General features: G+C 39.0%; 1 protein-coding gene across 8 annotated transcripts in view; it reads left to right on the forward strand.

Annotated features, from left to right (window-relative positions):
• The first annotated feature begins 6 nt into the window (after positions 1-6).
• The window catches only part of HSPBAP1 (HSPB1 associated protein 1), a 37,491-nt gene continuing 23,459 nt past the window's right edge, over positions 7-14,038 (forward strand). For 2 of the 8 annotated variants that reach the window (XM_026082165.1, XM_026082168.1), the window contains exons 1-4: positions 2,621-2,665; positions 3,297-3,350; positions 8,618-8,684; positions 10,184-10,369. In XM_026082165.1, the coding sequence (XP_025937950.1) occupies positions 2,636-2,665; positions 3,297-3,350; positions 8,618-8,684; positions 10,184-10,369 (337 nt within the window). In that variant the 5' untranslated portion in view covers positions 2,621-2,635. Of the gene's footprint in view, positions 186-213; positions 439-2,620; positions 2,666-3,296; positions 3,351-7,664; positions 7,729-8,617; positions 8,685-10,183; positions 10,370-14,038 lie in introns of those variants that run through there. The other 6 variants (XM_026082166.1, XM_026082171.1, XM_026082170.1 and 3 more) reach the window with 6 other exon arrangements.

The following is a 14,038-nucleotide window of genomic DNA, read 5'->3' on the forward strand; positions in this document are numbered from 1 at the left end:
GAGGAGGGACGCGGCGGCGGCGGCGGGCAGGAAGGAAGGAGCCGCGCTGCGCCGCCGGCCCTCTGCGGGGAGGCGGCCGGGGCACCTCCAGCGCCCGCTTCCCTCCTTCCCTCTTCCCTTCTTCCTCYCTTCCTCCCTTCCTCCCCCCGCCGCCAACATGGCCGGGCCCGCGGCCGCCGCGCCGGGTAGGTGCCCTCGGCCCTCGCGTCGCGGTACCGGTGCTTCCCGCCCCAAACGGGACGTGTTATTATTATTATTTCATCTTCTCTGAAAAACGACTTATTTCAGTTCGGCTCGCCCGGGCCGCGGGTTTGCAGCCGAAACCGCGCGCTCCCGTGAAATTCCCCCCCCAAACCCCACCGGCCCTGCAGAAATACTGGGTCAGGTTCAGGCTGGATCGTGACTCGCACGTGTTCCGGTAGCGCTTGGGGGCTCCAAGTAAGGTTAATTCCCTGCTTTGCTGGGTCTTTTTTTATACGTGACCACCTCGGTACAGTTCAGGCCATGCCAAAATGTTTTTTCAGTTTTCAGTGGCTATGTAACTACTGTAATTTAACTGACTCAGTGGCATCGTGCCAAAGGCAAAGTGCTGTCGTTGCAAAAGTAAACAAAGTGGAAAAATATTTTTTCTGAACCTTTCACAATTAACTGTAGCAATTCTAGGTGTTTCTTGATTATTCTAGTAGCAGGAAAACAATACAGAAATTAGGCAAGGGTGGTTTTCCAGTGTTGTTTAATAGGTAACTGCAAAACTTGCCTCTTATTACCTACAAATTAAAATGKAAACTTTAACATAAGCAGAATAACTCTTTGATAACTTCTCCAAGCTACCTCATCATATGACAGTTTTGAAGATACTTTGACTCTTGCGTGGGTCAGCAAGAAACAGTTTTGTGAGAAACAACAACAAAAGAAAGGAAGTGTTAAAATAGACTGTGTAAATCTAGGTTTATTTACTATGGAGTTAATCATCGTTTAAATAATTTATTTTAATTGCTTGACTTTAAATCACTCCAGCTTTTTTCATAGCTTCACAACCCGTATGCAGATCTTTCAGTCATGGCCTGACCTTTTCTATTCCAGCTATTTAATTAACACAGTGTAATATTCTGTGTGAATTATTCTTGTTTGCAGGATATGGTACCATTTAAATTTGTTAATGTAAAGGAGCAGTGCATTGTTGATAAACTGTTGGAAACCAAATTAGCTTTATCTTGCAGCCAGCTGATTGCATTATTTCACTCATGGGTATAATACTTCTCTAAATATGCTAATTTCACTCTTTTCTCCGTGTGGTGACATTTTTACTGTTCTCATTACTGACATTTGTAATATTTGGGGTGGGGAAATCTTTTCTTGCTTTAACCTCATTATAATGTAGCTAAAGAGATTTGAATATTATCAGATGAAGTGCATATATTCAAGCAAGCGGAAAGGTTATTTTGACTCCTGGCTCAGAACTTCAGTGCCCGCAACAGGACRTGCATGGACTTAAGGCACCTAGATCCAAATTTGTGATATGGAAGCCCTTCTAGTTATCAGTCACAACCATGAAATCTCTGTATTCATGCGTATCTGCATCTGTCCGGCCCAAGACCCTCTGGAGTTCGTACAAGGAGAAGTGGTAGCCTCAAGCTCTGATAGATTAGTGCTGATGGATAAAAATTATATGGCTGAAGCTGTTATGGCTGCCAGCTGCTCCTCCCATCCCTGAGGCAGGCCTGGCTGATCCATTTGTGAGTTGTCGCCTAGACTGTGCTGTTTTAAGCCTTGCTTATTGAGATAAACTGAAAGTTTTGACAGGTTTGTTATAACTGTGAGGCTCCTGGAGAGCCTGGTCGGCTAAAACACACTGATCATTTAATAGTTGAATTGAGAATCTAAGAAAGTATCCCCCCATGCTGGAACCCCCAATTCCTAGTGTGTTAAGAAGTGCTGTTTGCTCACTACAATCATTCGTTTTTTTGACAGATTATGTTCTTCAGGTGACTTTCTTCGGAGAGATGAGAGAAATTTGGGCATCCCATTTTTTCTGATGCCTCTCTCCCAAACAACTCCTAATATCATGGGTACAATGTTGTACTCTCTTGCCTCCACTCTAATCTTCCTGTCTGACAAGTAGGAGTTGATTGCTTACCCTACAAAGGCTGGAAGCAAAAATTGGCAAGACCCTAAATTAATTCAAAAATTCAAAAGTGGCATTTAGACAATTTTGAATCTTCCCTCCAGCCTCCAAAGTAAGCCTGTTTTCCAGTGTTTTCTCTCGACTTTAGGACTTYGGCTTGAGTTGGGACAATATAATTTTAGAGTTCCCATAAACAGCAGGAGTGTTGCAGGGAGACGCAGTGCTTCTGCTGCAGAAGACTTATTGGTTCTTTTCTTTATACCCTCTGCACCGGCAGCCTCACCTTTGAAGGTGAGCCTGTGAGATGTGAGCCTATGAGTGAAACTTATTTTTCCCTCCGCTAGCTTTGATATCTGCTTCCTTCTAGTTATTTAGAAACAGATTGTCCAGGATCTGCTTTGTTTTGGGCTTGTCTTGTTTTGGACCTCTTCCAATCTGTGTCTTTCACCACCTTACTCACCTTTCTCTTTTATTGAGAGGTAGATGGACCTCTAGCTCTAAAGTCATTCAATGATTCCCTTGTACTGCAGGAAGAAAAAGGTATTACTGTGCTTGCTTGCTTTGTTTTTCTTGGTATCGAAAGGAAAGGAAAATAGAGACATATTTCAGCTTATGAAAACTGAACAGTTTTATTCTTAAATTCATATGTCAGTATTATCCAGAGGGCACATATTTGCAGCTTTTGATTGCGGGATGTGTACATCCACATCGCAAAGTGACCACTGTAGTGGAGATGATTCTAGTTTTGTGGTGAGCCAGAGTCCATTGTAAGGTCCTTTAGGGAGGAGCGTGGTAGCTCCTTTTTCTTGTGGAGTGGGCCTCTGTGGTTTGCCAATGAAAAATATCTCACCAGATTCCCCGCAGACCACATTCTAGGTTCTTCAAGTTTAAAAAGGAATATGCAAAATTCATACCTGACTTGGACTTCAGAATCCATTTAAGCCATTCTGTACTCCATTTCTGCTTGCTGCGCTGTTCATTGCCTGCTTAACAGTGAACATGTAGGTGGTAACTGGATCCTCTGTGAGGTGGATGTTTTTCATCCAGGTTGATCATTATGGATACTTTCCTACCTCACTTAGACAGCCTTGAGGGTCAGGGTCTTAGGTATTTTAAGGATGTTATATTGGAGCCTCAACCTCAGCTGACCATAGTCCCAATGCTCCTTCAGTTTATTCAGGGTCACCGTGTGCAAGGAATGCCAAGTGGAGGGAAGATGATAAAGGTATGTTGACACCACTAACTGCAGCTTGTATTRTAAAGTTGTGAAAGGTAAACTACTGCATAACATGGCTGTGCCTTTTCAGTAAAAACAGGGTTTTTTTATGTTTCATATTTATATTAAGAAACGGAACTAACGTTAGGGAAATAATAAGATTGAAAATTAAATTAGAAGAACTTGGTGGTTCACATTTTAGTGATCTTTATTAAGTCAAATATGTCCTTAGCCCTACATTACATTAAAGCATGATTTTACATTCTTCATATGAACCCCAAAACATAAGAGTCAAAAGAAAACAGTGAAAACAATTTTTCATGGAAAAATTTCCCTTTCATTGCTGGCAACAGGTGCATTGTCAGTGTGTTGTTGTATGAGAACACAGAGGAAAATAGCAACTTGAAACAAAGGTTAAGCTGACATCTGCTTGCTCTACCCACGCTGAAGGAAATAGAACAATGTAAAGAAATGTAATAAATATTAACTGTGCTTTTTTGCTTAATATTCCTATAATAATAATGGCAATCCCAGGAKCTTGTGTCCTGATTGTTTACTTTATTTATTGTGCACTTTGGAAGCTTTTCCTGGGGTTCACATGGAGAGTCTTTCCAACTTCTTTCAATTTAATAATTTATGTCATTCAAGAATACTTATTTTATTTGTTCTAAAGTATAATTTCATCCTGGCAATTATACCTCTAAGGGACTCTCATTAACCATAGTGTGTATCCTATATATTATAATAATGAACAAAAAGTCATGTATACTTCCATTATAACCTCTTTCTGGATCACATTTAAAAGACTCAGTTGTATTGTTGACTATTAACTGCAATATGCTTATGGAAAAACAGTACGTTTTAGAAGATTTAGATTCTTTTGTTGCTGTCACTTTGAAGTTCTTGTCAGTTGTGTTTGCAGCGTAGGACAGCAGCAAAATCCTAGATGGTTACAATCTTTACCAGGGAAATTTTTACAGTGCGTTAATCAGTTTAAGAGTGGTGCACTCATATTTACTGCTAACAAGGAATAAAAAAGAATAAAATAGAAATGAACTTTATTTAAAACAGGGGCAAATTATTTTTTTTAAGAAATACAGATGTTAATTCCCTGATGTCCCAGTTTCCTTACTTTCAATCATAATGTTATATTAATRTTAAGTTTTGTATTAAATGTCCCATCTGGTAGGGAGGTTGTGAGACATACATATGAGTGCTGGTGAAGTACTGGGGAAGAGTGTCTTTGCTACTAAATTTCCTCAACAGCAGAGGAAACTCTGTGTGATGTACATGCCACATGGACCAAAATGTGGCTTTGTAGCAGCCTAGCTTAAGAAAGAGAGCAGTCTGCCCTGTTGGATAAAATCTTTTATATCCTGAGGGAAGATTTTGGTCAAAGACCATGGTCTTCTTCAACAGAAAACAAAATTCCATGTATCTGACAAGTGCTGCAGCCTCGCTATGTTCCAGTGTGCTTTCAGCAATTTTGCCAGCAAACAAGAAGTATACAGAGGTCRTTGGAAGCTTCACTGTGAGCGTCTTTGGTATCGCTTCTCTCACTTGTGCATATTCTAATTTGCCTGTTGCGGGAGGGGGGATTTCAAGTAGCAGAAGATGTAGACAGGCGTTATAAGGACAGCGAGGAAAAGGAAAGCATATCTTTTACTCGAGGAGACCAAAGGAGATCATTCAGCATCTCTTTAATTAGCCGAATGCATGCATGACTGCTTTCTAGAAGTGCCGTACAAGGTGCAAGGAGAAGAGAAAATGGGCAAAGCTGGCCGTGAGTTCTGGACCGAATTTTTGCTAGGAGCCGTTAGGGGATTTACAAAGGAATTTGATGAATTTACGTGTGGGATTGYGTGCTGTCATTTAGAGCAGAGAACTGCAAGTCCCTTCCAGTGTCATATTCTGTTTTCTACCTCTTACTCTCCCCCTAAGATGTCTCGGAGCTATTTCCTTTTCTTTATCGCAAGGACCGTTTGAGGTTTGAGGGCAAAGCCCAAGCTCTTATAGTTCATGTCTTGAGTCACTCAGACTTACTGTAAGAAAAACTGTGATGCAAGATGCTCGGCTCTATTGCAGCAGGGCTGGAAAGCGAATGCAAATATGACTTCCTCTTCTGGTCCCAGAATTTTCCTGGGAGRCACAACCCGTTTCTTTACTTTTGCTTCCTTCCCTCCTTGGTAGCAGATGCTGATGGCAATGTAGGGTTTGTTTGCTTCACAGACTGCCTCAGCGTGCAGTAGCTTAGGTACCAGTCTTACCAGTGCGCAAATGTATGACCGATTCATCTTGAGAAGCTCCATGCAAAAAGTAATTATTCTTTGGTAGCCAAAATATCCACGTAAATGTAATTTAGATGCCCCTAGGCTATGCTGCATCTGCAGTGTAGGCATACCCAGAGTCTAAAATAGGAGTAACAATAACTGGCCAAGAAGTAGCACCTCAATGTTCCTGCAGTGTATCCTGAAAAATATATGTATATATTTAGATGCATTCTGTTTGCCCAGAGTAGACTGATTATAGTGCAGAMTGCTGTAATCACATGCAGATTATTTAAATTTGTTTTTTAATTTACAGAGTTAATGTACTGAAAAATTATTAAGTCTGACATCCAAMCCAAGTCACTTATTTTTGCTTTGGGGAATTTCCCCCACTCCGCCCCGCGTTTTCCCATGCTCAGTTGTTGGACATTTAAGATTAGTTAATCTTTTTTTGAGTGACTTGATCGCTCTGTACTAATGTATTCAAAACACARAATTTTTCTTTTAACTTTTTATACATGTTTTAAAGAAATGAAGATGATGAAACATTACAGAATTAGAAGAAAAACAATTTGATGATGCTTATACCAAATATATTATCAGGATTTCCTTGTGCTCCTTCTTTTAGAAAATAATTKTAATACTTCTCAATTAACTCTCATATTTAAGCAGCAGGGTGTTTTGGCAGAAGCCAACTACTACTGCCACCACTCACTAATGAACTCTTCTAATTTGCTAAATTATTTTAAATGAATGACAGTACATTTAGCTTTTTAATGACAATACATTTAACTTCTGAACAACTTTGATCAAGTCCACTTTTCTTCAGACTGCCTGCTGTGCTCTTTATTCCCAAGCCCCRCTCAGTTACTCAGAAAAATTGTTAATCAGAAACATAAAATTATTTTTTTCTCTTGGAAGCACAAAGTCAGCTGGAAAGTACTTAGCAAATTCATTACTCTTCTTTTACCTGCCCTCAGCACTGAAATTTGGATGAGCTTCCTATTTGACAACACTTCACATGAAGATGACTGGCTAGTCTGAGTATTTTAATTGGAAGATCACTAGTTTGCAGTGTAATCACAAGGTCTTACCTTTCTGAAGAACTTCTCCGTTTTTAGGCAATTATTTAAGTTATCACGGTAACAAACCTTGACTTAAAACTTGATTCAGTTTTTCAAGTCTGGTTTGTATTCTATGCATGCCTTGTATTTGTCTCAAAACATAGGACAAATTATTCCTGTTGCTTTTTGTACTAGGTACATCATTTTGTGTAGGTACATCATTTGTTAAGCCTGATGCAAAGSACTAATAGTATTTTTTTTCCCGCTTTTGGATGAGAGTACAACTGAGAAAATGAAAACTCCAGTGGAGTTTTTTTTCTTTCTGAATGRAATATGCATCTCTATCCTCTCCTTCTGCCTGATTTCTCCCCAAAATTTGTCTCTAATGTCCAAGATGTGCCATGGACGTTTTGTTTCTTTGGTACRCATTTTATTTATACGTATCAATGTCCAAACTGTACGCCCTTATCTATGCTATATAATCCCAGATTTTGCCTAGGAATCAATTACCGTCRATTTCAGGTTAGAAAATACTGGGAAGCAAGAGACCAGCTTGTGAGGTCTTTGTTAAACTATGATAACAATAATTAAGGATAAGATTATTATTTTAAATTAGGAATTTTTCTGCTGATATCTCTTTCAAGAGATATCAATCCATCTTCAGATATCTCTTTTCATTACCTTTTACCACTCCTACGGTATATAATTCTRTCAGAAATCTATATGGGCCATGCTCAGAGTTGTCCAAATTACTGTGATATCTATTTGATGTAGTATTTGATATTTGCCTTTTTTTTGTGTTCCTTTTCTCTCACAGGCATTTAGATATGCATGACAGATACTATGGAGAAGGAATTATGTTTAACTGACTACTGTTCTCTCCAAGGAATACATAAAACTCTGAATCAAGACACTTAAAAGATTCTTTGCACAAAACCTCCTGGAATCCACTTTTGTCTTTTCCAAAAAATGAATGTTCATTTATTTAATGCTTTACATTTACTAAAATGTTTCAAACAAAAGCAAACTTCAGTGCTGATTATATCGTGTATATTTGTATGTGATTATTTTATCTATATCAGGAAAAGATATATACTGATTTAACAATAATTTTAATACTGTTTGAAGRTAGGAAAGATTAGCATCTTATTGAGATGAACCGTTTGACCTTTTTCACTGCTTTTATATTTTGTAGTTAAATGTGTTCATATGATTGAGTGAAGTGTGGAACATGACAAAAAACTACAGCGAACATTCAGAAGAGGAAAGGCTGTGTAGTCAAATTATGGGAGTGGGTTTTTGGCATTGATACAAGCTCTCCCTGTAGCTTGAGCTAAGTATATTCAGTGTGGTTAAAACCACACCTTTCAAAAGCACAATATGCATGTGGAAATCACATTAGAAAGCCACACAGAATCAACAGTTGGCTTCAGTGAGCCTTTCTGTCTCTCCCAGTAAAATTCTTGCTTTTGTAGCACATCCCAACTGTTGACTAAAGTTACATGATGAACCTAAAGCTTTTGCGATAAAACTTGTCTTTACAAAATCTTCCCCCAAAAACGCCACCAATTTCTTGCATTTCTTTAGATTTATATCCTTTAAAATAATTAAATGTATTGCTCTTAAAGCAAAAACAATTGAGCAGTGAAAAGGACAGCCATGTGGTGATAAACTTAGCCTAACTAGGAATAATTTTATTTTTACCAAGTTGGAAAATCTGAAAGATGTGTGAGGCCAGCCAGCTCCCACATGGTGAAAGCCATGTACGATCCATATCCTCTGTACGATATTATAGTTGCACCGGTCCAAGGTGGAAGAAGTTTTCTGAATCTCCCTGCGGGTGTTCAGATCTGGACTGAGCCTTGCCTTGAGTCTTTGAACAATATCGCTGCAAAAAGAAAAAAAAAAATGCTGAGCTTTAACCTATTATCGTGCTTTCTTGTAGCTGCACGTGCACATGCAGTTGTGCCTGCACATGGACTTTCTGCCGTGTCTGAACTTGCTCCCTGTAGGTATACTAACCTTTTGCTTGGAAACCCATAGAGTCTTCTTCCTGGGGTAGTGAAGACCATATGGTAGGACATATGGTCCCCGTGAGGCCTCCTTATGTCCCGGTTATGTAACATGCTGGAGCGCAAGACGGCGGGCCAAGTGTCATAGCCRTCTCTGTGTCACAGCAACACCATCCTGTCGAGTGTTGCTCTGCTTTTGCAAGGAAATGTCAGAAAACAGCCCAAAACGCAAACTCCCTCTTGTCATCTGCATCAAGAAATGGGAGCCATTTTTAAATGTTATGTGCCATTAATATAAAATAGCCATGGTCTTTAAAGCTTTAAGCTGGAATTTTCAAGAGGAATGAAAGGAGAAAGGAATTCAGTTTTCTCTTGAAGTCCGTGAGAGGTGGGACCCAGCTCACGTTGACTCTATGAAACCCCAGTCCCAAGCGGGACTTGCTGGTTCTCCACTACCTGTCCCCCCACCCACACACTGGGAGGAGCGAGAGGCAAAATTCCTACCAGGCAGGAAAGGGAATTTGCTCATCCTGTATTTGTTTGACCCATTGCATGTGATAGACCCTAACCCATAAATTGAATGAATTGGTTTGCTTGTTTTAAATGAGCTGCTAGGGGTTGTGGGAACCAAACAGATTTATTAGCTATGTTATGGCATTATATGGATACAAATTCTGGATGAGTTAACTTTAATAGAGGTTAGAATAATGAATGGATTTTTAATGATTTGGAGTAGTAGTCCACTGGTTCAGCTCCGTGGAGCTGTTATGTTATTTCTTTTTTAAAACAGGTTTTGCCTCTCAATACRTCCCTAAAGAAAAGTTGTTGTAAAAGTGCTGAGTTTATTTAAGGTTGCCAGCATTTCAGCTTGACRGCTTCAGTGGGGCATATAAATCTCTGAACAACAAAGGACTAAATTGAGATCAGGGATTASCATTGTTCTTGCATTGGCACAATTTCTTTTTTCTAAAATTCTGTAGGTGAAAAGAAATTTTAAAACACTTCTTTAAAAGTATCTGCTGCTTTTTGTCTCCCTGCAGTTCTTTGGTTAAAATCAAAAGCATACGAACCCTAGTTGCCATCTCTGACAACTCTCTGCATATCTTGGAAAGAATCCTATATAAAAGGACTGTTACTCATAAAATTTATATTCTCTTAACTGGGTATTAACTGTAAGATCTTTTTATTGTTAAGTTAATTCCAAACCATGTGGCTACAGTGGTTTATTGCCTAAGCTACAAGTAGAAATTCTAAGCATATGCCTACTTTTTTATACTTTGTGTGCTAATACACAGCTTTACATTTTAATTTAGTGTAGGAATGTTCTTTCTGTGTTTGCAACAGAAGTTTGACTAAACAAATATTACATGTGATACATAAAAAAATCAACCATAAGCAAAGGCAGTATTAGTTATTAATGTTTTCCATGCTGTGGGAGATGGTAGAACTCTTCATGTATCATAAATCGCCTATCTACAGATGTTTGTTTCTTTACATAGGTGCAGATGTCAAACCATTTACTCCTGAGAAGGCCAAGGAGATTGTGATGTCTCTACAGCAACCTGCAGTCTTCTGTAACATGGTTGACAATTGGCCAGCCCTGCACTGGAATACGAAATACCTTTCTGCATTGTTGGATGGAAAGACAATACAGTTTAGGATAGGCATGAAGACAATGGATTTAGGTGAGATTGAGGTGGACTGGTGTTATATTTCACAACTCTCTTGTTAGGTTCTGCAGTCCTCTGCCTCTCCTTTATATCATTGTTCACTCTCTAATGTATCACTTCTCACCACAGGCTTTGTTTCTAGGATGTTGGTAAACAGTGGAACTTGCCTTTCTCTTTCTTGTGTGTGTATTCTTAGTAGGAAGTCAGGGTAACACTACATATAAGAATCAAGAGTCTCAGTTTCCTTTAGTTTGTGGAGTGTGTGGTTGGTCCTGGTCTTTTATGTGTTTCAGATGTTCACGTGGGCTGAGCTTCACATCCACAAACCTGAGCGTTTTAAAATATTAGCTGATTAACCAGTCTATTTTGKTTTTTTTCATCTATAAAATAAAGGCAATCTTCGCCTTCCTCCTACAGGTTTTGTTAGGCTGTATTGGTTGTCAGTACTTTGAGGTCCTATGATGAAAAATCCTATAGAATTGCAGAACATTAATAAAATAGCTTGACACCAGTAGAATAATTTCACCTCTAATCTTTCAGATTCACTCAGAGATCTAAGAACACACCATGGTAGAAAGGCAAGTTTTGCTGTTGATTTTAAATACTGTAACAACTCCATTGCTGACTCTAGCTACACAATATTAGTCACGGTTTATCCATGGACAGACAGAGAGGTTCATGCCAGGGCGGAAAGATGTAGGAACCATGGGCTCCAAGATAGCAATCTGCTAGCCAGTGGAGAGGTTATTCGTTGTTTTGTTCATGCCCTGTAGATCAYTTGCCCTCCCAACAGCTTACCAAAATACAGTTTGCCATGTGCTTTCTCCATTTTGCCTAAAATATTTTGTCTTCCTTCAATCTTTTTTTCCCTAGGCCAAACCCAATTTTTAAAAAATGTTCAGTGTAAGTCATGTTTTTCTAGACCCTGTTTAGCTATTCTTTCTGTACTCTTCTAACCTTCTTCAGCTGGAGCACTTCTTTCTTGGAGCATAATGTCTGCTCAGAGACTCCAAATGAGGCTCTGTCCATTCCTATGGAAGTGGTAGGATTACATCATGTCATCTTACTTACAACACTGTGTGAAATTTGCTTTCTTCACAGTATCATGACCATATTAGTTCACGTTCAGTTTTTGCAAGAGAGTGATGAAACAGAAAGAATTGTTAGAAGGGGAATGCTTGGCATTTTAGGTTTTCAAAGCATTTTACCAGCATGGATTAATTGATTGTTATGCCATCCCTGGGAAAGCAAATGTTATTTACTCATCTTCTACACATAAACAAGTCTTCATAGCAGTGTCTCAATACTTCAGTGAGCTATCAGCCTSTTCCTGCACTATATGTAAAAGGTACCCGATTGCCAACAGGGAAGAAGGTAGGGGTTGCATGCGTGTGACATTTTCCTCAATACCTTGTTAACATACCTCAATTCTAATATGCAAGGCTTACCAGTAGAGGTAAAAGGATAGTTTGAGTTTCAGTCTCCATTGATCAGTAGGCAGTTTTCTGAGTGGGTGTTCCAGGTGGGAAAGCTTGTGATGGGATTTATGAGGTGTGATATAGGTAAGTGATGGATTAATGCTACCAACTAAATATATGTCATCATTTAACAATAACTTGTAGTCASTAGGGATAAGGACTGGATTTAAATTGGAATTTGTATCTTGAAGTTGAATCTATCTGTATTTTGATGCTTTCCTAAAGGCATCAATCCCTAGGCAGCAATCAGTTTGTCTCTAGGAACCACCATTATATGCTAATGCAAGCTAGAAATGTCTTCAGGAAGATGGGTAGGGCCTTCAGGGGTTATATTGTAGCTGAATGAGACTTGTGCTGCTATAAAATTTTGTATTGTAAGGATATATTAGTGAAGCCATTAGCCAAGCCGTCTAAGAGTCTGAAATAATGTAATAACATTTCATGTGCCACTGTCATTTGGAAGATGGTTGATCTCATTCTTGCGTGCTTAACAGAGTAGTTTTTCAGTGAGGACTTCTCTTTCTTTTCATTTTTATCCAATGCACGCTAACTTTCCCAGACAAAATGCAGGCAGTGATGTGGTTAGAGAAAGCAACAGGARACTAAAACTGTATTGACCTCTCTGAATATTTCTTCAATGTTTACAACAGATTCATTGCCTTAAGMCTAGACTGGAACCACACCTGACACTGAATCAGAAACACATGCAAGAAAGAAACTGTCCTCTTGCTTGTAGATATATTTTGTTGTGTGCTTCAAAGTTTCTGAAACAATTTAAGCCACTGGTTTCATCTGGAGATCCCTAAATAATTTGAGACCTCTTACTRTGACAACTTCTCATCTTTCTTTATTGCCACATCTGCAGTCTATGGGGATGGTCCCCAAACTGAAGATTCCTTAATATAAAAAATGGAGAGCAGCAGACAGGGCATCCTCTGTGGAAGCTGGCTGGATTTTTGTATTTGTTTCTCCTGGTAGTTTGGACCTTCCTGAGGCATACCAATCTGCAAGGCACATTTGCAGATGAAACATGGAAAACATTGGAGCTAGCAGTATTATTTGTGTAAATTATTTCTCTGTACCTGAGTTTATGATTTTGATAATACTCTCTCTGACTACACAAGTTAAACAGAATGTGTCCATTAGGGGAARAAAACAATCAGAAGATTAAACATTGACAGAGATAAGATACCTCCAGAGAAAGAACCTGCATTCATTACAAGAACAATGAAGGTGCTATTAATCGGGAATTACCTACTTATCTAGTTCCATCCAGGCTAAAAGATTTATTTTTCTGAGATGGGCTAAACGGTGGGCAGTAGCACCTGCAGTTAAGTTTCTGGTGGAGAAAGTGCAGCAATATAGCCTGTCTATCCAATGCCATGGCTATTTGGAGCACACCAGGATTCACAAAGGAAGGAGAAAGCTTATACAGACTTTTCTTGTTGTGACTGTTTTCTCTGGTTGTGTAGTAAAATGAATAAACAATGAGTTTGCTGTAAAGAAGTTGGAGAGGGCAAGAGGTTGTCATGCTGATCAGTTATGAGTCATAAGTTCTCTGGAGGAAATTTTTTTTAGAGATGCCATGTAGAGCTGATCCTGTCAGATACACAGCTGGATAAAAATGGACTGCAACTTGTACAGCTGCCCAAGAGGCACTGAGTGACATGTTTTGCTACTAAAGAAAGTGAAGAATTCAAGCCTCTGAGCTTTGGATTGAGAGGGCCTGCAAAGATGACTATAGATTCAGGTGCTGAATATAAGGCTTGAGAATATAGCATAAATACTGTAGGCTGAATAAATGTCATGTAAAGCTGAGAACTGAGGTAGYAACTGGAGTTGGATGTGGATGATCAGTTTTTTGCTTTGTGAGTGTGCCTATGCTTTGTTATAAAGTTAAATGGTTATTTCTTGCTTGGATTWTTCATTTAAATAATTTTTAATTCCCCATCAGCTATGACTGGACATTCAGTTTTCTTTTAAGCTTACATCTAAAGAAATGGAGGAGACAATTCACTTTCATTCTTATTAGAGCTTTAGGGTATTTTTCTAAGGCTATTTTCCTTGTTTTTACATTTTCTGTGGAAAGCCTGCATAGCAAACACTATTCTTCTGAGCAGAACACTGGTTGGCATCTGTCAGGAACAGTCCTTAATCAAGGACAGGAGCCACTGCTGTGCATAAAGTACTTCCTCCCTCCCTCAGC

This window comes from Apteryx rowi, unplaced genomic scaffold (genome assembly GCF_003343035.1).
Source record: "Apteryx rowi isolate R43461 unplaced genomic scaffold, aptRow1 scaffold_57, whole genome shotgun sequence".
Taxonomy (NCBI): Eukaryota; Metazoa; Chordata; class Aves; order Apterygiformes; family Apterygidae; genus Apteryx; species Apteryx rowi.